This window comes from Acytostelium subglobosum (genome assembly GCF_000787575.1).
Source record: "Acytostelium subglobosum LB1 DNA, scaffold: scaffold6, whole genome shotgun sequence".
NCBI classification, from domain to species: domain Eukaryota; phylum Evosea; class Eumycetozoa; order Acytosteliales; family Acytosteliaceae; genus Acytostelium; species Acytostelium subglobosum.
The window spans coordinates 138,065-161,488 of NW_012236532.1; the positions used below are offsets into that span (position 1 = coordinate 138,065).

The 23,424-nt window shown below is 45.8% G+C and overlaps 10 protein-coding genes across 10 annotated transcripts; 8 read left to right on the plus strand and 2 right to left on the minus strand.

The window, feature by feature from the left end:
- Nucleotides 1-240: 240 nt before the first annotated feature.
- On the plus strand, nt 241-1,227 carry SAMD00019534_033660 (hypothetical protein; the record flags this gene model as incomplete). The annotated part of the gene is made up of 2 exons (XM_012904258.1): nt 241-276; nt 358-1,227. 2 exons carry the CDS (start codon nt 241-243, stop codon nt 1,225-1,227), a joined length of 906 nt encoding a protein of 301 aa, XP_012759712.1.
- A 110-nt stretch (nt 1,228-1,337) lies between these two features.
- On the minus strand, nt 1,338-1,976 carry SAMD00019534_033670 (hypothetical protein; the record flags this gene model as incomplete). The annotated part of the gene is made up of 1 exon (XM_012904259.1): nt 1,338-1,976. One exon carries the CDS (start codon nt 1,974-1,976, stop codon nt 1,338-1,340), a length of 639 nt encoding a protein of 212 aa, XP_012759713.1.
- Nucleotides 1,977-2,485: 509 nt separating this feature from the next.
- Nucleotides 2,486-4,710, plus strand: SAMD00019534_033680 (hypothetical protein; the record flags this gene model as incomplete). Its single annotated transcript, XM_012904260.1, has 3 exons — nt 2,486-2,965; nt 3,240-3,356; nt 3,505-4,710. Coding segments are annotated over 3 exons (1,803 nt in total), but the record flags the coding sequence as incomplete, so codon positions are not given.
- A 2,059-nt stretch (nt 4,711-6,769) lies between these two features.
- On the plus strand, nt 6,770-7,138 carry SAMD00019534_033690 (hypothetical protein; the record flags this gene model as incomplete). The annotated part of the gene is made up of 1 exon (XM_012904261.1): nt 6,770-7,138. A coding segment is annotated over one exon (369 nt), but the record flags the coding sequence as incomplete, so codon positions are not given.
- An 869-nt stretch (nt 7,139-8,007) lies between these two features.
- Nucleotides 8,008-14,605, plus strand: SAMD00019534_033700 (hypothetical protein; the record flags this gene model as incomplete). The annotated part of the gene is made up of 4 exons (XM_012904262.1): nt 8,008-11,210; nt 11,282-11,644; nt 11,704-11,998; nt 12,068-14,605. 4 exons carry the CDS (start codon nt 8,008-8,010, stop codon nt 14,603-14,605), a joined length of 6,399 nt encoding a protein of 2,132 aa, XP_012759716.1.
- A 247-nt stretch (nt 14,606-14,852) lies between these two features.
- On the plus strand, nt 14,853-18,594 carry SAMD00019534_033710 (hypothetical protein; the record flags this gene model as incomplete). The annotated part of the gene is made up of 2 exons (XM_012904263.1): nt 14,853-17,170; nt 17,241-18,594. Coding segments are annotated over 2 exons (3,672 nt in total), but the record flags the coding sequence as incomplete, so codon positions are not given.
- Nucleotides 18,595-19,409: 815 nt separating this feature from the next.
- On the plus strand, nt 19,410-20,166 carry SAMD00019534_033720 (hypothetical protein; the record flags this gene model as incomplete). Its single annotated transcript, XM_012904264.1, has 3 exons — nt 19,410-19,460; nt 19,627-19,882; nt 19,967-20,166. Coding segments are annotated over 3 exons (507 nt in total), but the record flags the coding sequence as incomplete, so codon positions are not given.
- A 434-nt stretch (nt 20,167-20,600) lies between these two features.
- SAMD00019534_033730 (hypothetical protein) lies at nt 20,601-20,953 on the plus strand (the record flags this gene model as incomplete). Its single annotated transcript, XM_012904265.1, has 2 exons — nt 20,601-20,747; nt 20,837-20,953. 2 exons carry the CDS (start codon nt 20,601-20,603, stop codon nt 20,951-20,953), a joined length of 264 nt encoding a protein of 87 aa, XP_012759719.1.
- A 489-nt stretch (nt 20,954-21,442) lies between these two features.
- On the minus strand, nt 21,443-21,842 carry SAMD00019534_033740 (hypothetical protein; the record flags this gene model as incomplete). The annotated part of the gene is made up of 2 exons (XM_012904266.1): nt 21,443-21,582; nt 21,683-21,842. The coding sequence occupies 2 exons, from the start codon at nt 21,840-21,842 to the stop codon at nt 21,443-21,445; spliced, it is 300 nt and encodes a 99-aa protein (XP_012759720.1).
- A 634-nt stretch (nt 21,843-22,476) lies between these two features.
- SAMD00019534_033750 (hypothetical protein) lies at nt 22,477-23,049 on the plus strand (the record flags this gene model as incomplete). Its single annotated transcript, XM_012904267.1, has 2 exons — nt 22,477-22,622; nt 22,692-23,049. The coding sequence occupies 2 exons, from the start codon at nt 22,477-22,479 to the stop codon at nt 23,047-23,049; spliced, it is 504 nt and encodes a 167-aa protein (XP_012759721.1).
- Between the last annotated feature and the right edge of the window lie 375 nt (nt 23,050-23,424).

Consider the following 23,424-nt stretch of genomic DNA (forward strand, 5'->3'; position numbering starts at 1 on the left):
TTTGTATTTTAGTATTAGACACATATATCTTCTGATTTAATAAACAATCAATCAATCAATCACAACTAACATTATTATTATTATTAATTATTATCTCTTTCTTCTCACTTTATTGTTGTTGTTGTAAACAATACTATTGATCATTATAAACACAAACTCTCTCACTCTTTCATTCACACCTCTCTCCCTTTGTATATACACTTTGTACAGTTATCCAAACAAACAAACCTACACATAACAATGATTTCATTGGACACTCTAGATATAAGCAACAATGTATGTTGGTCCAAACATAAAGATGATATTATCCCTTGCCGCACAATGAACTAACAATCAATCAATAACTTATATTTTTAGAACGGCATTTCGAACTGGGCCGATATTGAGGTGGAAGACAATCCATACGAGAATGATGATAATGCTTTTGTACCAGAGTCATCAAGGATAAAGGGTGGTGGCACACCTTCAAAGAAGTTGGCATCCAAGGCCAAGACTTCTACTTCCACCACATCATCCACCACTGCCACACCATCAAAGGCCCAAGCCACCACCTCGACTCCATCAAAGAAGAAGAAACCATCACCAACTCCATCTCTATCTCCAGCCAAGGCGTTGAGCCAAGGCCACGGCAGCGAGACAACCACTACCACTACCACCATCACAAAGTCAACCAAGTCAATCGAACAGTCTCCAGCAAAGCAAACTCCATCATCCAAGGCAGCAGCCAAGAAGTCACTGAAGAAGCGCGAGGTTGTATTCAAAGAGATCACAATCTTTGATACCGAAGTCGATCAAGTTGTCGTTGAACAACAAAAGCAAGAGTTGATTATGTTCTTTGGCATGTTTGGCGTGGTCGAATCTACTGACACTCGCTGGGCCGACAGGTCATGCTCGGTCGTCTACCAGTCAGCTGCCGACGCTGCCAACGCCATCAAGGAGTTCAAGTCGGTGTCCAGACTGGAGGACCATCTCTCGACACTGGCCGCCAAGAAGCAGGACCTTTTCATCAACCTAAAGAACGTCTGGAACATCAAGGCTGCGATCAACGAGGACAGCAAGCCTCAGCCACCCAAGCCCTCCAAGGCGCATCCTCCCTCCTACCAGCCACCCGCACATCCTCGTCCACATCTTTTCAGCCAACATCCACGCTCGCCCAAGGGTGAGTGGAGACCTGTTGGAGTTGCGAGGAGCCAGCAACAGCAGCCACAGGCACAGCAGAACCCTTGAGACTGCAGCAAGGTGGTCGGGTCCACTTTGGGCCGATCAACCAGCATGCTCAATAAACAAACTCCCACCTCCCCTTCTTTAATATTGCAATGTTGTTTGCCAACCTGTACCTAGTATCGCCAACGCGGTCTATTGCTGAGATTGTGTTCATCGTTTGAACGATATTTCTGCCATATCAGATTGAGTTCCTTGACAATGTCCCTGTTGCAATATGTCCTGGCGTGCACAAACGCCGAGACTGATACGTTGATCTTCAACTCTAGTAATCGTCTAACGAATGCCGTATGTCCTCTATTCAGTGCGACGATGGCCAGCTTAGTGGCATCGTGTGATCTAAATGAAGTCTTGCGGAAATGTTGCACCATCAGTGAGAGTATATCCACACTACCATGCTCAGCCACCTTGGTCAATGCTTGATAGTTGACGTTGTATCCCTTGCCAATAAAGTATATGATGTGGTCCAGGGAGTTGGCACTACATGCGGCCTCCATCAGATGTACGGCAGTGATCAACTTTGAATGATGGTCAATGATCTTGTCAATGAGTGGCCATTCACGTATCTTTGTAACAATGAGGAAGGCTATCCTTGAAGGTACTACAACATTAAACATCAGAAATCGTTGTTGATGTTGGTCGTTGATCAAGTACTTGAACAATCCAATGTGGTTATCTACCAACAACCTATGAGCGTATCTTGAGGCACGGTGATATCTCCTTCTGATGCATTTATCATGGACGCCACAAGGCATCGCTCGATGAGTCTTCCATATGTAGTCCATCAAATATTTAAACCGTATAGCTTTAAAGAATGATGATGTCACATCATCTTTGATCAACTCCATCTTCTTGGAATCAACAACATGTTGTTCTTGGATGTTCACGTCCATGTTCAAATTATTATTATTATTATTAGTATTATGAACTATGATGATATGATTAATTTCTTCCACCAATTAACATCCTCACCTATCTCTATCTATTATTTGTATATACATGTAATATTGATTCCAAACATTATGAATGATTGATTGAAGTTGGAGGGAACATGAGAATAAAGTGTGATGCTGGAAGTTCATTGAACTTTGGTTTTATTTCTTTTTTTCATTCAAACACAAACACACACAAGTCGCGAATCATTCACTCACTTTGAGTCGTTTTCAGGACTTGTGATCGACAAGTGCACTACATCTGGTCAAAGTATCATCAACATCATATACCTATATATCACATATATATACCTACCTATACCTATACATAGATCAGAGATATGATGTTGTCAACAACTGCCAACAAACATTTGTTGACAAATGGCAGTAGTCTATGTGCCAGGTTGATGATCAGATCATACACCACTCAACCAAAGCAGGATCAGACACAACAGCAGCAGCAGGGACAAGAGAGTAGTTTGAGAAGCAAGAAGAAGGTGTCTGATAATAGGTCATTGCCAAAGGTGCCACCCATTCAACCAAAGGCACCAGCACCCAATGTGAAGGACCTCTCATCCAATGACAAGATCAACAACTACAACTCGCACTTTGCTCCCTTTGACACGGACAACACCTTCAGATATACTCCATCCTTCTCCAAGCTCGGTGTTCTCACTGACATCAAGGACTTGCCCGAGGATTGGAACAACATCAAGCACCATACAAGAACCAAGAAGGAGAAGCGCGAATTGAACAACACATCAACATTCTTTGACAGGAACGACAACGAAGAGGCCAACATTCAGTTCACCGTATGTTCAATCAATCATTGAGCGCGAGATTTGACGAACTAGTGTCATCTCATCCGTCGGACACTCACACTATCGCACTGCCTGAACGATGAATTACTAACCATCTTGCCCTTGCACCTTGCGTGCGCCAACAACAACAACAACAGAGATTCGGTAACACAGGTACACCATTCCCACGTCTGTTGAATAACAATGTATGTATTGAGTAGTTGTTACTACGTGATCCCAGGAATGATCATTGACTAACGCAACATCCCTCGCACGACACATACAGCCTGCAGTTATCCAAGTACCACAAGGAGGTAGTTACGCCAGAGCACTGCTAAACACAAGATCAACACTCAATGCATTGGATAACTCCACTCTTGATCTTCTTCAAGAGTTTGTCAAGGTATATATCATGATCATGTGGCCACAGCCACGGCTACAAGGTTGTTGCAGTTGTTTTCCCGGCATTGTTCACTGACCCATCATCCTCTCCTTCAATCAATCAATCACTCACTGGAACTATCCCAATCAATCAATCAACAACATTGTAGTCTAACATTGCAAACGATACAATCACTTCATACTCGATCCATACCTCGACACCTGGAGTCATTCACAGCTCTGGCGCAGATTTCTTGACAATGTACGAGAAGAGGAACAGCGAGAACCCAGAGGCATACTTTAGGAAACTGTACAAATTCTTCTATCTGCTGGGCATCTCACCCAAGCCTCACGTCTCCATCCTGGACGGTCTGGCCGTGGGCAGTGGCGCGGCATTCACCGCCAACTCTGGCATCCGTGTGGCCACCGAGAACGCCATCTTCTCCGTGCCCGACTGCGCAATCGGCTTCTACCCAGACGCCGGCATGACCCGCTTCCTGGCCCGCATGGGCCCCCTCGGTCGCTACCTGGCGCTGACTGGTCGTCGTCTGCGCGGCACCGACATCATGGAGAGCGGCATTGGCAACATGTTCATTCGCACGGGCCAGGTGCAACACATCGATCAGTGGCTCGGACGTATCCCAGCCAATCGCATTGATCGTGTGCTGCAGAACCTCGACCTACACACAGAGAATTACACCAAGGACACAGTAGAGAAGACACACTTGGAGCAGTACGGCGAGGCCATTGAGCGCTGCTTCGACCAGGAGAACGTCGAGGACATCTACCAGGCACTGCGCGAGGAGAAGGTGCACACAAAGTGGGCCCAGCGATGCATTCAGAACATGGACAGAATGTCGCCACTCAGTCTCAAGGTGACGCTGGCGTTCATGAACTATGTCGAGCGTCCAAGCCCCTACGACGAAGACGTCGAGCTGTCGCTGGACGACTACTTCGAGATGGAGTACCGTCTGACGTGCTCGCTGCTGCAGGAGGGCTCGGACCTCTGGGAGGGCATTCGCGCCAACCTCATCAACAGGACCAAGCCCGACTGGAAGTTCAAGACGCTGGCCGAGGTCACCGACGAGATCGTCGAGAAGCACATCAACTTTGAGCCCGAGCGTAAGTTCCAGCTGCGCCGCTTCCCCACCAACTTTGAGCAGTACGAGAAAATGGTCGAGGAGTACTACGAGAACACGACATCGGCCACCGACGAGCAGGACCTCGGCGTGTTCACCGCCACCAGTGGCGACCCCATCACCGCCAGACACGAGGAGTTCATCGAGGAGTACTACAAGGACTTCAACGAGGACTACTTCCACGAGAGAAACTTTGAGGAGACAATCTACAGCATGGACAAGTCTGACTTTTCATCATAATAATATCATTCATTCAATCAATCAATGCGCGCTGTGTCTAGAACCTCATCATTACGACCCCTTTATCTTATAATAATAATAATAAACCGACTACAAGGTATGATTGTTGTTGTGGATGTTGCGTTTGACAACTTTTCTACATCATCGTCATCGACATGAACGCTCGACCATCGCGAAACTTCGAATCGCCGCACATGGGGACCTGGGAGACCTCCGAATTTTGATTGTGGTCAGCTGACAATCCCATCACGTGACCAGGTATTACATGACAGGGATATGATATCACATGACTTATGAACATTATTAATAGCAATCAAGGTCAGACCTTCAACAATTTAACTTATTATTATTATAACTAACTTTACTTAAATACAAAGTAATAACAACTACAAAGACAGAGATATGGAGGGTTTCTTAGGATGGCTATTCTATAACTATAGGGGCAGAGACCCAGGATTGTTTTGTAATAGACCTCAGGTAGCAGGATGCACTACGACAGTTGCATTCACAAGTCAATCATTTGAGGATGGTCAACATATGCCAAAGTCATCGGCAGGCTCAGGTGAAGGACCTAATCAATCGCCACATCTTACATGGGGTCCATTGCCCGAGAACACAAAGGAACTGGTGATCATTTTGGAGGACCCTGATGCACCACTACCATCACCCGTTTGCCACTTTATCTTGGCAGGTATCGACCCATCACTGGTAAAAGAGATACCCGCTGGCGACTTGGACGTTACCAATACGAAATACAACTTCTTGCCAGCAATGTTTGGAAGAAAGGGTTATCATGGACCACGTCCAATCAGGAGTCATGGACCACATCGTTACGTCTTCCAACTCTATGCGTTGTCCGCTAAGTTGGACAGTCAAAAGATAACAAATCGAGATCAATTGGCGATTGCAATCGAACCCATAGTGATTGCTTCTGGCAAGTTGACTGGAACATATGAAAGAAGTTGATGTTGATATTTATGGCGAATGATTGAATAAACATTTAAATATTAATAACTCCTTCCTCCCATTTAAGGACTTGACCTTACATGTCATGTCCACACTTACGACACTAATGGGTAACTAACTGCAGCAGCTGTAGTACGAATCAAGATTAAGGTATCTATCTATCTGTTCATACTTTGGTTGATTAATTTATTTGATGGTATACACTTCCCGGCCTGTCATGATGTATACAATAACATCCATCCAGACTATACAACTCTTCCAAGATTTCATTCACCAACGCGCCACCTCTTACTTACTTATCTCCAATCGGGTGATGTGGTGTGCACATCATCATCATCACTTAACAGACACTCTGGTCAAGTGTCTGACCTACATTCAGACGGATGGAGTTGACACTTTGAGTGTTGAGGATGTCGTCCTCAATTCATATGTGTGTTGGTGTTGTAGTGATTGACTGATTGATCTTGATAATAAGATCAACTCTTTAAATTGTTAACAATGTCAACACAACACTTGTGCTGTGTTATGATGATCAGTCACACATAGTGTGAGTGTGTGATTGATTGGTGAAGCAGGATTACTTGCTAACTCTGGCGACTGAGTACTTGTCAATTGAGTGTGTGTGTGATTGAGTTTACACAGACTATGTCAATCTTCAAACAATTAACAGACGAGTAAGTTATCTGTTGATGACACATATGTTTGTATGTGTGTGTATGTGTATGTATAAGTTGTAATGTAAATGTACTAAGTATGATGAACTTGTGGGGATTGATTGGTGGGTGTGTATGGAACGGATTGAGTATGACATCAATCAATCAATAAGTCAATCAATACCATGTCCATCAATCATATTAAGGGTACCATTATTCACATCCTGTCCAATCCAGTTCAGTCCAGCCCAGTCCAATCATAATACATACCATACTATAGTATAAACATAAAGTCAAGTTCAAAGACTAATCAACTCGGTGTATTATAATATTATAACAAGATATATAATATATCTAACCGACAGACATACTTACTTATAAATATATATAACAATATAACAATGGTCAACTTGAGTAAACTATTCAAACGTTCAACATCAAAGAATAAGTTGGTAATGGACAAGTCACGCCTTAATGAGTTGTCAGAGTCAAGATTCAAAGTGGACCAAATAGTGATGAACGACCGACGTTCAACCTTAAGTGGTCTAAAGCCAAGAATACTGGCATTGTGGGAGGAAGGCATCAAAGTGGTGTCTTGCGATGAGACTGCATTGATTGAAGAGATATCATGGAATGACATTGATCACATCAGTCTACAACAGAACTTATTAGTATGGGAGATGGCACTGAAAGACAAGAGAATACTTTACTTCAAGGGTCAGAGTGCCTACCAACTACATTGCGCCACTGATCACTACATGTGTAATCTTGGTCGAGACATAGATTCCCAACACTATCTCGTGGAATTCTAGTTGTTGGATTGATTGAATGATTGATCATTCCAACTAATAATTATATAATATAATATAGTAGATAATAATAAATGTAATAATAGTCCATCCAACCGTCCATCAATCTTATTCACGTTTGCTTGGTCAATCAATCAAGTCTGGAGTGCAGGCCTGCGGGTGGGGGGATGAGGCCTGGGTCTGGCCTTGCAGGATAAAATGGATGGCCACCCTGGGCCAGATTGAATAGTTAGTTAGTTAGACATGTCTTGTATCACATTGAGATTGGCAAAGTGATCATGATTGAGTGTAATGTAATACATAAATGTGATTGAGTGTGTGTGTGTTTATGTGTGTGTTGGGGTTGAAGTAGGGGTAATCAGAATAAAGAGAAGAAGAAGTGGTGGAGTAGTCATGATGGGTCAAGGCCACCAATCCATCCATCATTTCAAACACACGTTCACCTTTATTTGAACATAGAGTTTAATATAATGTGAATGCTGGTCACATGTGACTATCCTCTGATGCCACCAATACATCTCTCTCTCTCTCTCTCTCTTTGTCACGAACCTATTGGCATTGGCTCCACACACAAACACGAATAGCATGCATAGTTGGTTGATGATAGGAACCAAGTGCTCCATTATCCCTCATCACTAACTCACACATCATTCAACATAGTCTGTTATAACAGCTAATAACTGTCATCCATTCTATCTATCTCTTACTCACTCATTCTTATTACTTGATCTATTGATTGATTGATTGATTGATTGATTGATTGATTGATTGGCGTTGACATCTATATCTATCTACACTCAAAGCTTGAACAGATACATTCATTCATTCATACATACATTCAAATATTATACCTTAATTAAAACATGATGTCGGATACAGCAGCAGCCAACCTGTACCCGCCACCTGCGGCAACAAGTTCATCATCATCGACACCAACTTCGACAGTTTCTTCGTCTTCTTCAATGTTGGCAATCGATCAACATTCAACAAGTTCATCATCAACAACAACTACATCGTCATCAGAGTCAGCACATCAGCTCAAACAGAATGTATTGCGAGACGTTTATAAACAGCTAGAGTTGCTGTTGTTGAAGAAGAAGGCTGGCGACCAGAAGATCGTTTTGCGACAGGGCCTTCTGGTGGCTGCCGCACAGGTCGAGCATGTGTCGGCCATGTCCGCCGAGCAGGTCACACATCACTTGGAGGTCGTCTCGAATGTTCTGGTCAAGATGTCTGGCGATTGTCTACACGATGTTTGCGATGTGCTCATCAAGATGTGCGACAACTATCTGGACGACCCACTGCAGGTCTCATCACAGGCATCGGAGAAGCGATCAAAGGTACACAAACCATCATACAGCAAGGATGACATCGAGTCGGATATCGAGACCTTGGTCGCGTCGTCTCCATCACCCTCACCATCAGTCTCCGACGCGCCAACAACCCCCAGCGGCGTATTCATCTCCACCTCCTCAACAACCACGCCACTTCTATCCAATGCGCCAAACGCAACCACCGACCCTGAGTTGGCCATTCCTATCAGCGAGGTCATTGTCGAGTCGTCTGTGGCGATCGATCAGCAGCCTATCCAGTCTCCACCATCTGGCGCGCCAGCACCATCGACTGCGACCACCTCCACCTCAACAACTCTCGTCCAACATCGCACCGTATCCGATGATACCCCACTCTATTACCTGCTAAACGCACTACATTTGGTACTGTTGGCACATATGCCCGCGGTGGACGCGACGTCAATCGACTCCAAATGCCAACTGGCCAGCGTGCCTCAGAAGGTTGTTTCATTCTTCTTCAACTGCCTGCAGTACACGTTCTCACCAGCGATCAGATACACAGCAGCATCATGTCTCCAGGTCATATCTGTGGCGGCACTGGACACCGTCACTCCCTTGTTCATCAACAGATTGACGTCATCACGTGGGGACGACACGTATCGCGAGTACTCGACATTCCAGCGCGCAGCAAAATACCTCGAGTTTGGCTTCTGGCGCACCGCCCAGGCAGACGCCACCAATCAATACTTTGCCAAGTTGATCATAGAGATGGAAAAGGCCACGCGTGGTGTATACCTGCAGGCCATTTGCTTCACACTGATCCGAACTCTGCCCCGAATGACTGGAAGTGGGGCTGGTGGAGCGACAGTCGTGGCCAAGCCCAAGGTGCCCGCCACATTTTGGACGATGGCCAGCAAGATGTATGACTTGGTGCTCAAATGGACAAAGAAGTCCAAGTTGAAGCCAATCGCGACCAAGACCCTCGCCACATTGTGCAGTTGTAGCGAGGACCTCCTCACCAAGCATGGAATGGAGTTGCTCACACTCATTGGCGGCGCACTCAAGGAGACCAAGGCCAAGCGTACCTACTTGGAAGCATTGATCATATACTTTGGAGCATTCAAGACAATGTTTGGCATCGAGTCCAAGGCCCCAGCCTACCAAGCGCAAGTCGACATGGTCCTGCCGTTCATCCTAACCAAGAAGGCACCACCTGCCAGCTTGGCCCTCATCTCCCAGGTGCTCATAACAATGGCGCGATTCAGTCCTAGTGTCGTCGTATCCAAACATGTGCTCAGTGTCCTCTCGGCACCATCCAGCAACAAACAGAGCGAGTACAGCTTGGATGTCGTGGCGGTCATTTTCAAACTCTATGCGTCACTCAATCAAGAATGTGGTCCTGAGGCATTGCGAGCCTACGAGCGAACTATATCACAGGCACTAGATCCATGGTTCGCCGCATACGATGGCGAGACCACCCCGATGAAGTACATCCTGCTCGACTTCCCCACCTTCTGTTCGCACGAGACACATAAGGTATTTGGCGACAAGGTGGTCAAGTGGACATGGCATGCCGATGCCGACGTCGCGTCCCTGTCGATGGCCGCACTTCTCAAACACATGGCCACTCATCCGCAGCAGACGTTCCCATCGATACTCTATCACATGTTGATGTACATCACCAACTACACTGGCGATATGGCGTCGCCATCATTGGTCAAGGTGATCAAGTGCATGTGTGTCGTGACCCAGGAGTACATATCGATGCACTTTCAGGCGAGTGGTGAGCGCAAGACATCCGCTCCTGCCGCCATCGAGTCACAGGCATGGAAGAACCTACGCGAGACTACCGAGGGCGTATGTCTCTACATCCTCACCTCGCCCGTCTCCTCACTCTGGCAGCCAGCCATTGATCTGATACAGCTCACTGGTCATCAAGTGTTCAGGGAGGTTGATATGGCCGAGAGTGCACTCGAGCAACCTGCTGCTGGCTCGGCATACCTTGCCGACTACATCCCACATAGCGTGTTTGTCGCGAGACGACCGCCTAGCATCGAGACGCCACATATTGTATATATCGAGTTTGCCACACTCCTGCCATCATTCAACGCGGATCTGGCACACTTCCTCCAGGTTCACAATGGCAACCTGCAAGGCAGCATCAACTGGGCGTGGACGAGACTGAGGAAGAAGTGGCATCCCAAGGGACAGCCGGCTGCCGCAGTCATCGGCATGAAGAACACCTTAGCCTACCTCTTGTTGTCGACTCGTCTCAACTACCATGCGCCAGAGGTCACATCTGTGGAGGACCAGCTTCTGACCGAGGTCATCACAGCTTACTTCCAGGAGCGCGAGGGCAAGACTGGCGAGGAGCAGAGTCACCTGATTGCCCAGCTGGCACCATCCCTTCATCGATCATGCCATGATCATGTCTTCAAGTTGATTGAACAGGAGCGTTGTAGAGAGGGCAAGAAGAGAAAGAAGGAGATGTTCTACACTCAAGAACATCCAATTGTGCTGATTGCACATCTGACACAGCGTGCTACTGTCGAGGACTATGACAATGCGACAGCCATGCGTACAACATTGAAGGATGTCACCAACTTCTGGATCGCGAACAGTCAGCAATTCAATCAATCACTCAGCTCGATCCGACCACTCTGTATCCAACTACTGCGCAACTTCCTCTCTTTGGACAGTCGAAGCTCACTCCCCAGAGGGGACGTCTCACTCCTCAATCCATTATACGCCAAGCAAATCTTCCATTGTCTACAAAGGTATGTGCCTCCTCTTGGCAAGTTAGAATGATCCATCTAACTAATCAAATCAATCACTCAATCACTCCTAGTGTATCAACATCCACACTCAATGGCACTGAATCAATCACAAGCGAAGCCAACCAACTACATGTGTACATACAGGAGGCGGTGAATATACTGTTGGCCGAGGCGTGTTTGGATGAGATTAGACAAGATGTGGTAGAGTACCTCATTCAATGTTTGGCTCATGGTACCCACATTCATCAGTTGATCTCTGAGAACATGGCAGTGTTCCTGCGTCGCTCGCCTGACTATCTCACTCAATACATCGAGGGCAGCTTCAACAATGACAAGCCAGAGCAACATACCACCTCGCTCCTCTACACACGAGCATTGACGATCAGCTTTACAACACCCCAGTCATGGAGCCATCAATGTGCGCCAGAGCGTCTGTAAGTATTGACCGTGCATGTCCTCGCCCACCAATCTTGCTGACATATCATTCATCCAGGTTACATCTTTGTTTGTTCCACATGGTGTCGGAGTTGAAGGAGGCACGTTCGTTGTCATGTCAGATGGCAAAGAACTTGATTAAGGAGAATGGCGAGGCACCACCCACGCCACTCACATCCCATCTCACACCAATATCAACAGAGACAGTGCCAAACTATGTATACACTCGAATGTCATTGCATTTCTCCAACTCCATGAGTTCCAAATACCAGTGGATGACGCCAGTACTATTCACCCAAGCTGATGTCCAACTGGCACACATGCCACTCAATCACAGGCAGTTACAACTCAATGTAAGTTCCAATCAATCAACCATTCAATCGATCATCACATGACTGACCCCTCCCTGCTCCCCAACATAGATGCTCGCACCTTGGTCCAGGAACTTCTATTGGACTATCACTCATTCATCTGATGCCGAGGTGAGCACCATCCTCGAGTCATTACTGAACATCACTATTCAGTTGCGAATGATTGATAACACTCACAGACAGTTGGAAGCACTCTGGAGTGAGTTGGCAGCATCTGGCGATGCACATTCATCGATGGCCACAGTCCACAAAAGAGTAGTGGACTTCCTCCGTGATAAATATCATTGCGAGCGCGCACAGCAACAGCCAGAGGTACGCGAGGCATGCAAGATGGCGATCACTCTCATCACAAGACGATCCAGCGCTCACTGGCTCTCGATCATGGACTATCTCGTCAAGTCGCTTCGTGGATATGGCGCCCTGCCTGCTTCACCTGCACAGTTTGTCCAAGAGTTCCTGGCCAACCCCGACACGCCTGCGCCTGAGGACAGCATCTCGCCTCTGTTGACTGAGGAAGCCTACATGAACTTCTTTGAGAACCTGACCTTTGAGTTCCAGCTCCAGGACGTGTTGGGAATCACCAAGCTTATCCCAGCATTGCTTGTCAACGCTATACTTGTGTTTGGTCCAAGCGCAGACCCTTTGAACAACAGTACTCAAGCACTGGGCAAACGAATCGTCAACAACATTCTTCAGTCTTTGGTCATCCAACAGCCAACACTCTCAGACGACATCAAGCGAGAGGCATTCGAACTCATAGACTCTGGCTGGGTCACATGGCAGGAGCGACAGCGCAGGTCACTCATACGAGTACTCCACAATGCGTTGGGCGAGCCAATCATTGACTGCTGGGAGCAGCTCACACTACAGTTCGCCATCTGCTCTAACAGCAATGTACAGGTGTCGCTGTCGGCGCTAGACTGGTACGAATCAATACGTACAAGTATTGGCTCCAGCAAGGATGGCATGGACGGCCTGCTAGGATTGTGCTGTTGTCTGTGGAAGTCGTGCGTCATGGGCAACGTGGAGAAGATGTACCGTGTACTTGGCATCCTCAACGCTGTAGTGGCCAATGGATCGCGATGCATCAACTCAGACACATCATACTCCATCATTATTCGTCTGGGCGCCATCCTTCTACACACATCGTATCACGCACAGTTCAACTCGGCACTCACACTACTACATCGCACGATCACCTCACTCGGCAATGCTGCGCTGCGATCCAGTGTCACCGAGGAGATGGCAGATATACTTGGCGCAGGAATGAAGGCTGAGCAGGTTGTCAATGTTGGCATCGCCAACACAAACACCTTTGCACTCACATTGTGGTTCGCCAAGGAATGTGCCCAGTTCAAGAACTCGACAAACTCCATTGTCTCCACTCTTGTACTACTGGCCGGATGCATGGCTACCATGTCGCCAGAGGACCCTCACACCGTTGACTACATGAAGTCACTTGTCAAAGGTCCCAACTCGCATCAACTCCAACAACTGATTGATACAGTACTGCATGACCCGTACATGTTGGTCACACGACAGATCAATGCGCCTACATGGTCACGCGCCGACCTCATCAAGAGTTTGAGCACTCACCTGCGCCAAATGTTCTCCCAGAATGGTGTCTCCGAGCAGATGTTGCCAGTGCTCATACGCACAGTTACCGAGCTTGTCAAGGCTATGATGGCGGACAAATCACGCGAACGAGACGCCTCATTCTTGCTGGCCTTTATCGATGAGATCATTCAGGGAGCCTCAGGCTCACAGGGTCCCCCAAGCGCACTGGTCGCCGACTTTGTGAACCTGATCATTGATGTCAGTCAAAGATCTCTGTGCCCAGAGACACGAGCCAATGCACAGAGCCTCATCCAGTACATCATGGACAACCTTCCACAAGGTGTGACAGCTGCACAGTTTGACTTCCTTAAGACCTATCCTTCACCCGCCACCCTGGCAACATCCACGAATATCGCCGCGGTTCCCGACTCACTGGCCAGCAACAAGTTTGCACTTCAGACCCAGACCGACTCACTCAACAACCTGTACACATCGTTATATTTGATCAACACATATATCTTTGCTGTGCCCTCAGACTCTCCCGTCAACTCCCAGATGCGCCGAGCACTGGACACTTATGAGAGGAGTAGGCTCATCCAACAGCAACAACAGCAACAACAATTACTCCAACAGCAACAACAACAGCAACAACAACAGCAGCAAGCAAACAACACACCTACGGCCAATGGCAAATCACACAAGCAATCCAAACAATCATCGTTAGCCAACTTGGCCAACTCACCATTGTCCACCTCAGCTGGATCAATCAAGAAGCCACTGCCTGGAAATATGAAGCGTGAACTGTCCTCACCAACATCAATGACACATTCAAATCGCCAACAGTCCACCACCAATGCAGTTGTATCACCATTGATATTACACAGTCGTAACAACTCTGGAACCAGCTCATCATTGGCATCATTATTACCACGAGCTCAGCTACAGCCACTTGATCAAACGCCATCCCTACCCGATCCACATCGCCGAACACACTCCTCTCCGCATCAACCTATTCCACAACCAAAGGATTAATTAATATTCATTCATATATATATTAAAGATATACACTTACCCTTACCCTTACCCTTGCCCTTGCCCTGGTTCGCTAATGTCAACCCTTGCCCTCACACAAACTGATTGTCGAATTTTGCTGAAGGTGGGGGGCATGATCATCAACTTCATTCATTCTCATTCTCATTCATTATCTGATTGTTCATATTTATATACATATACACCATCATCATCATTCATAGTTGTATATATATATATATATAATCAAACAAACAAACCAAATAACATGTATCTTTATAACTTAACAGTACAGAAGCCTACAGCGATATATCAGTCGATAACAGGTAACTTCTCTGGTACAAAGGCCATCGAGATATTGGTGTCACATGGACGTTCATTAGAGTTGTTGCGCCCAGATGAGAACGGTCGGCTCGATAGTATACTGTACACAGAGGTGTTTGGCATCGTTCGATCTATAATGCCCTTCAGATTGACAAGTGGCACCAAAGACTATATAATCGTCGGTTCGGATTCGGGTCGCGTAGTCATTCTCGAGTACAACCCAACGCGCAACAGATTCGATAAAGTGCATCAGGAGACGTTTGGACGTACAGGATGTCGCCGTATCGTGCCCGGCCAGTTCTTGGCCACAGACCCACGTGGCCGCGCCTTCATGATTGGCGCCGTCGAGAAACAAAAGCTCGTATACATCCTTAACAGAGACTCTGCCGCTAAACTGACGATATCTTCGCCATTGGAGGCGCACAAGTCAAACACGATCCTGTTCTCAATGTGCGGCGTCGACGTTGGCTTTGAGAACCCCATCTTTGCCACACTCTCGGTCGACTACAGCGAAGAGGACACCGACTTGGACAGTATGGAGGACAGCACAGCACACAAGAAGATGCTCACCTTCTACGAGCTCGATCTCGGTCTGAACAACGTGGTGCGCAAGTGGAGCGATCAGGTGGATGCCACCGCCAACAAGGTGCTGCCAGTGCCTGGCGGTAACGACGGCCCGGGCGGTGTGTTGGTGTGCTCCGAGGGCTTCATCAGCTATCGCAATATGGCCCACCCAGAGATTAGAGTGGCCCTGCCACGCCGCTACGGCACACCCGAGGACGCGCCAGGCGCAATGATCGTCTCGGCGTCATCACACAAGCAGAGAGACATGTTCTTCATACTGGTGCAGTCCGAGTTTGGCGACCTCTACAAGATCAGCCTCAAGTACGAGGGCGAGATGGTGAGCGCCGTCAACCTGACATACTTTGACACGATCCCAACTGCAAACTCTATCACGGTGCTCAAGAATGGATTCCTGTTTGCTGCGTCTGAGTTTGGCGACCACGCGCTCTACCACTTCCAGTCGCTGGGCAGCGATGACGATGCCAAGGAGATCACAAGCATCGACGGCACACTCTACTTCAAGCCACGCGACGAACCACAGAACCTGTTCAAGACGGCGACAATCGACTCCCTGTCGCCAATCCTCGACTTCAAGATCATGGACTTAGTACGCGAGGAGAACCCACAGTACTACGCGTTGACAGGTGTTGGACAACGATCAGCAATGAGGATACTTCGTCACGGACTGCCCATCACTCAGATGGCCGAGACCCAGCTGCCTGGTATATCGTCTGGAGTGTGGACCGTTCCACGCGGTCCCAAGGACCCCGTCGACAAGTACATTGTCGTCTCTTTCCAGGGCGCCACGTTGGTGCTCTCTGTTGGCGAGACCGTCCAGGAGATTACAGACTCTGGTGTGCTTGCAACAACTACCACACTGCTTGTGCGTGCCATCGGTGCCGACTCGTTCATCCAGGTGTTCCCACACGGCATCCGTCACATCAAGGCAGATCGTCGCGTCAATGAGTGGCGTGCACCGGGCAGGAAGACCATCTCCCTGGCTAGCTCAAACGCATCACAGGTGGTCATCGCGCTCAGCGGTGGCGAGATTATATACTTTGAACTGGACGGCGTTGGAAACCTCACTGAGGTACTCAAAAAGGACATGCGCAGAGAGATCAGCGCCATAGAGATTGCGCCCGTGCCACACGGCCGCCAGATGGCAAGATTCCTAGCGATCAGTGATTGGGAGGGACCCGTCAGAGTGCTCTCATTGGACCGCGACAACTGTTTGAACCAAGTGTCAATGATGGATACGGACAAGGTGCTCGTCGAATCATTGGCACTCATTGAGATGACTGTTCAGGAGGCCGGCCTAGAGGCCACACACCAACACGGCCATCATCAACCGGCCAACATGCCCACTGGACCCGGCACACTGTTCCTCAACGTCGGTCTGAAGAATGGTATCATGAAGCGATCAATCATCGACTCACTCACAGGTGAGATCTCAGACACGAGAACCCGCCTGATTGGAAGGAAGGCTGTCAAGTTTGCCAAGATCAAGGTCAAGGGTGGCAATGCATTGCTAGCCCTTTCCAGTCGCGTATGGATATGCTACTCCAACCTGAACCAGTACACAATGACACCAATCTCATCGGAGGCACTCGACAATGCATCTGGCTTCTGCTCCGAGCAATGTCCCGAGGGAATCGTTGCTACAAGCGAGAACATGTTAAAGTATGTTGTATGATAGTGTATATGTGTTGGAGACAAGACAGATCAGGTTACTAACTTCGACACAATCTAGGATATTCACTGTTGACAAGCTGGGCCAGATGTTCAACCAGGTGAACGTGCCATACAAGTGCACACCAAGGCGATTCATTATACATCCACAGACACACTACATCATCTCGATTGAGAATGAGCATAACTACAATACCAACAGCGAGGATGATGTAAATAGCAATGGCAACAGCGAGAATGGTAGCAGCCACAATGGAGGAGTGAAACAGGAGAAGATGGATACTGAGGCTGAGCCCCAACAACAACAACACAACAACAGGCCACCACGTGCTGGCAAGGGCAAGTGGAGGTCATATATCAGGATCTTGGACCCAATCAGCTACAGGACACTCGACCTTGTGCGTTTGGAGCAGGACGAAGCAGCATTCAGTTTGGCCACAGTCATCTTCCACGACAAGGACGGAGAGGTGATGCTCGCCGTCGGATGTGGCAAGAGATTGCAGCTGAATCCACGTCAGTGCGATGCTGCCACCATCCACATGTATCGCTTCATTAACAATGGACAGCGTCTGCAGTTGATCTACAAGACCGAGTGTGAGGACATACCATACGCGATGCAACACTTCCAAGGCCGTCTGCTGGCGGGTATCGGCAACAGCCTGCGAATCTACGACATGGGCAAGAAGAAGCTGCTGAGGAAGTGTGAGAACCGTACCCTGCCCAACCAGATCGTCACACTGCACACCCAGGGTGACCGCGTTGTCGTGGGTGACGTACAAGAGTCGTTCCACTTTGTTAAGTACAAGAAGACTGAGAACCAGCTCTACGTCTTTGCCGACGACACATCACCGCGCTACGTCACGGCCAGCACAATGCTCGACTACGACACTGTTGCCGGCGCCGACAAGTTTGGCAACATCTTTGTGGACCGCCTGCCCGCCTCGGTGTCGGACGACGTCGAGGAGGACCCGACCGGCTCGATGCTCAAGTTTGAGACAGGCACACTCAACGGCGCGCCCCACAAGCTCGAGACAATCAACAACTTCTACGTGGGCGAGACTGTCAACCATATCTCTCGCACATCTCTGGTCGTCGGTGGCTCAGAGGTGTTGGTATATGCCACGCTGACAGGTGCAATTGGCGCATTGGTACCATTCGTCTCAAGAGAGGATGTCGACTTCTTCTCGACGCTGGAGATGCACATGCGCCAGGAGATGCCACCACTGTGTGGTCGCGATCACATGTCCTACCGATCATTCTACTTCCCCGTCAAGAACGTCATTGATGGTGATCTATGCGAGCAATATAGTTTGTTGGATGCCTCCAAACAAAGAGAGATTGGTGAGCAATTATCCCGTTCTCCATCCGAGATATTGAAGAAGCTAGAGGACTTTAGAGCATCCAGACTACTTTAATAAACTTCATTCCATTCAAACAAAGTTGTCATTGTCATTGTCAATCATTTGTCTTGCTTTTGAGATCAAAGGTTGTTCCTGGACATTTCTCCTTTCCGAAAATTATGGTCTGCCCATGATCATTGTAATGAACTCCATCATATCAATCTTAAACCAAATCAAACTGTCTGATTATTAATTACACAATTGACACAATATTTGTATTAACCTTGAGTGACAACGAAGAGATGAATGAATGAATGAATTGATTGACAGTTGCCCTCCAACAATAATGTCAAGATGTGTGGTTGGACCGACAAGAAAGAAAGTAGGAACAACGTTGTTCACTAATTCACACAATTGACACCAACTCACACACATAACAACGGATCTCCAGTCCTCAAACACCTACCCCCACCCAAGCTTTGTGTGTATCTTAGAATTAATAATAATAAAAAAAAACAAACTGCACTGTTTCGCCTCAACCTTTGGGTCAGACGTTGTGTCACCGTCCCTTCTTCTTTCCTCCTCCGCACTCTATTTTTCAATTTATCTCTCTATTTCTTTCTTTATCACTTCCTTCCTTCCTGTCATTCTATCACTTTAACCAACTACTCATCTTGTATACACTTTTCAACAAACAAACAAATCAAACAACATATCAAACGCGCTAAAACAATATATACATATACAACACTAACTTCACCTTCACCTCTTTCTCTACTCTCCTCTTTATTTATTATTACTAAACTCAACTAATCTCACTCACACATCACTCACACATAAACGAAGCAGAACAAACACAATCATTAAACAATCAAACATATTATTATATCATGTCAACTGTAAATAAATCAATCGATCTTCCACCAACTAAAGAATGTATAGTAAGTAATCACAACACAGCATAAGACGATATAGAGTAGAGTATAATAGAAGATAACAGGTAGCGATGTAGGAGCAGAACAGATACCATTTGACAACCTTTCGCGATATAATAATACACGACTATGACTAACATATATTGAACTATTATCATTATTACAATAATAGAATCGACTTCGAAAAGAGTTTCTTGAGATTAACAAGCATCCTGTAGAGAATATAGTGGTGTGTCCACATCCAGAGAACATATTAGAGTGGCATTATGTAATATTGGGACCTGAGAACACAGTTTATGAGAGCGGTCTTTATTATGGCAAGCTCGTATTCAAATACAACTATCCTCTGTCACCGCCCTCGATCTATATGACTACGCCATCAGGCCGATTCCAAACCGATACTCGTTTATGTCTATCAATTAGTGATTGTAAGTATATGTACCTTCTTTTCATTCATGTTGTTACATGTACTAATCAACCAAACAATCAATCGATCAACTTCAAATTCTTAGATCACCCTGAAACATGGTCACCTTCATGGTCAGTCTCAAGTATTTTGATTGGACTGCTATCATTCATGGTGGACAACGACTCGACACTGGGCAGTATAATCACAACGAACGATGAGAAGAGAATTCTTGCCTCCAAGTCTGCAGAGTACAACAAGAAGATCACCACTTTCTGTCAGTTGTTCCCATACCTTGTCGAGGACTAATGGACCTATAATGATACGTGCATTTAGAGTCTTTTTTAAAATAATAGTAGTATTAGTAGTATTAATAGTATCAGTAGCAGGCGTCCGTCCCGTCCATCCAGTTAGTCAGCAGCAGTCAGTTCAATCCCAACAGCAGCAGCGCAACACCCTCAAGTAGAACACGTCTCATTATTACATTTTAACAAACATTAAAATGTTCAATATTTAAAGACAACGTTGATCCATTATCATGTACTACTACTTATACATTCATTCATTCATCCTATTGGTTGACATTGATTGATTGCCACCCGAACATGGGCATTGACACACAAACAACTGATTTTTTTCAAGAAGTTGATCATAGTTGAGGTCTTCGTGTCCTTTTTCATTCACATACTCACCTTGTTACATTATTATCTACTTATACTTATACATACATACATTATATAATGGCATCCGGCTTTGGCGCATTTGGTGGCTCGGGACGTTGTTTCCCCATCTTCTCTGACTTTGCTACATGCGTGTCTGAGAAGTCAATCGAGTTGTGCGAACCATACAGATCAGACTACTTTGAATGTCTTCACAACCTTAAAGAGGTAGGGACATTGCCACTCGAGAGAGACAGAGGTAGCGATAGAACGACAACTAACATCCTATCAACTCATTCATTCGATTCAATCAACAGTACACTGTCAGCTCAGCACCAGATTACTACAAGGACGATGGATCAAGAGCTGCAAGAGTCAGAGAGGCAATCAGAAGAGTAGAGGAGTACCAACCAAAGGTTGGCAAGGAGTTGTAGAGAGAGCTTATGTAGATCAATATACAGCAATCAGTGATAGTAATAAACCAAAGACACACGATACGTAGCGAAACAACGTATCATATAGTATAACTAGACAAGACTAGATCACGACAGGACATTCATTGTGTTCACTACACACCCAGAACATCATCAGGTCATCATTGGAGCTTAAACAAGGAATCATTCATTCATTCATTCATTCATTCATTCATTCATCCATTCACCGTATTGGTGATGTGAAGGTGCAGACAAAGACATCGATTGACTGGAGTTAACGAGTTGATTTATTAATATTACAGCAAGGTGATGTATGTGTAGGATTGGATGACGGTTGTTATTCAATTCAGATAACTTGTGAGCGAGTGATTGGATGATTGATTAATCAATAGTCTTACACAGAAGTGGACAGTTGACAATGCAATCAGTTACAGGAGTATGGAGATTGATTGATTGTTTACAGAGGTTTGATTATGATGTGATAGGCAGTTATGCACTACCATAAGGAATGACGATTGATATCTTGTCACCCATTGTTCCCCAAGATGTCCAGTGAGTGAGATAGATGCCCATCCAAGCCATAAATATACCAGAGTATACAAAGAATCCTATCAATGAGAATCTGAGGTCTATAATATGTGTGTGAGAGAGAGATCAATGTTGTTAGTGTCTATGTCATTGTACCAATGAATGATTATTCAATGTAGTTCATGTAACAGTAAAACATACACCAAGTGATCTGTGGAGTGATAACCTTTCTATATGGTATGAAGAATAGCACATTGATCAACCAGATCCAAGGCAAGAAGAAGAAACCGACTATCCAAAGTTTCTTTGCAATGCCACGCAGCTTCTCCTCTTCCAACTTAGCATCTTCATCAACCAACATTGTTTATCTATCTATCTATCTATAGTTAACTATATATATATTTGTTTGTAAGAGATAACAATGTATTGTGTGAATGAATGAATGAATCAAGACACCCACATTGTCAAATTATCAACAACATTGAGACATTGTCCCACCTTTTGATTGATATTCATTGACACACACTCTCTCATTCAATCATTCACTCACTCACTCTTAGTCACAGATAGATAGATAGACACAAAGTGGAACAAGGATGAACTTACTTCCACATAAGAGTTGGAATGTTTGGAGTGCAAAGAATAGATCAAGAGTAGAGAGAGATGAAGAGGAGTTACAATTGAAACAGGAGACACAGAGGAGAAAGGACTTGTCAACTGAACAAGAGAAAAGGATAGAGTTACTAAAGAAAAGGAATAGGGAACAACAACAATTATTGGATAGTGACAGAGATTTATATAATAAGTTAATAGATAATCAATCGAATACAACAACAGCAATAACAACTTCAACGACAACAGAAGAAGGGAAAGTACTTGAGCGATTCAACTTGTTTGAAGATGTATCTGAGGTATTCAATGGTGGAAACAAAGGTAGCAACAATGGCAACAACAAAGACAACAATGGAACAAAGAAGAAGGAGAAAAAGAAGGAGATGGGAGTTGTGTACTCCTCACCACTTGGTGATGGATCTCTGGAATTCACAAAGCAAAAGCCAGCATGGAGTACAAGAAGCAACAATGTTGTTGATGATGATGATCAAGATGAAGGAGCTCCATCAAAGGAGAAGAGAAAGAGATTGTAAGTACCATATATATATTATGATCATTATCGTCTTTTGGCGACAATATCTAACTTTATAATCAATAGAAAACGAGAGAGCTGGATACATTCAAATGAGGACCCTGCTATGCTCATTAATAAACTGCTTGGAAAAGTACCATCGTCCACCTCCAGCAGTAAGACAGCAACAACAAAAACAACAACAGCTGCTGCCGAAGTAGCGGTTGTAGTACCAAAGAAGAAAAAGACAATTGAAGAATTAAGGAAAGAGAGAATGGAACGTGAAGAGAAAGAACGAGCAAGAGCCAAGGCATTGGTCAAAGAGCGCAATGCTAAATCACAGTTGGACACGGACACTTATGAACAGATCAATCAAATGGCACCAACAGGATACAACTCATCATATCTCAAATACAGTGGTGCCAAGGTCAAGAGCAAAGATTGATCAAGTTCTGTACACATTTGATTGTTTATTTATATTTACATTGTATCAATCAATCAATAACTTATCTCCCTGGCAATAATGGACGCACTACTAAAGCCTTGCACTATATAACCAAAAGTGAAGGTGGCACTGTTTGCAAGCTTCTGGTCGTGAGGAAGCGCTAGTAAACAAGTCTTGGACTCTTTACTCTGATGAAGAACACGAATATTCCAAATGGATGTGCCGGCATTGGTCGTGTTACGCAGTCTGGAGCATACATCACTCTCCAGTACAAATTGCTCCAATGTCGAATTGCTCTGGTTCTCCACAACGACATTATATTGTGTATAGATTACCAATTGGTCGACCCAATAATTGATATACGTCTGTGTAATA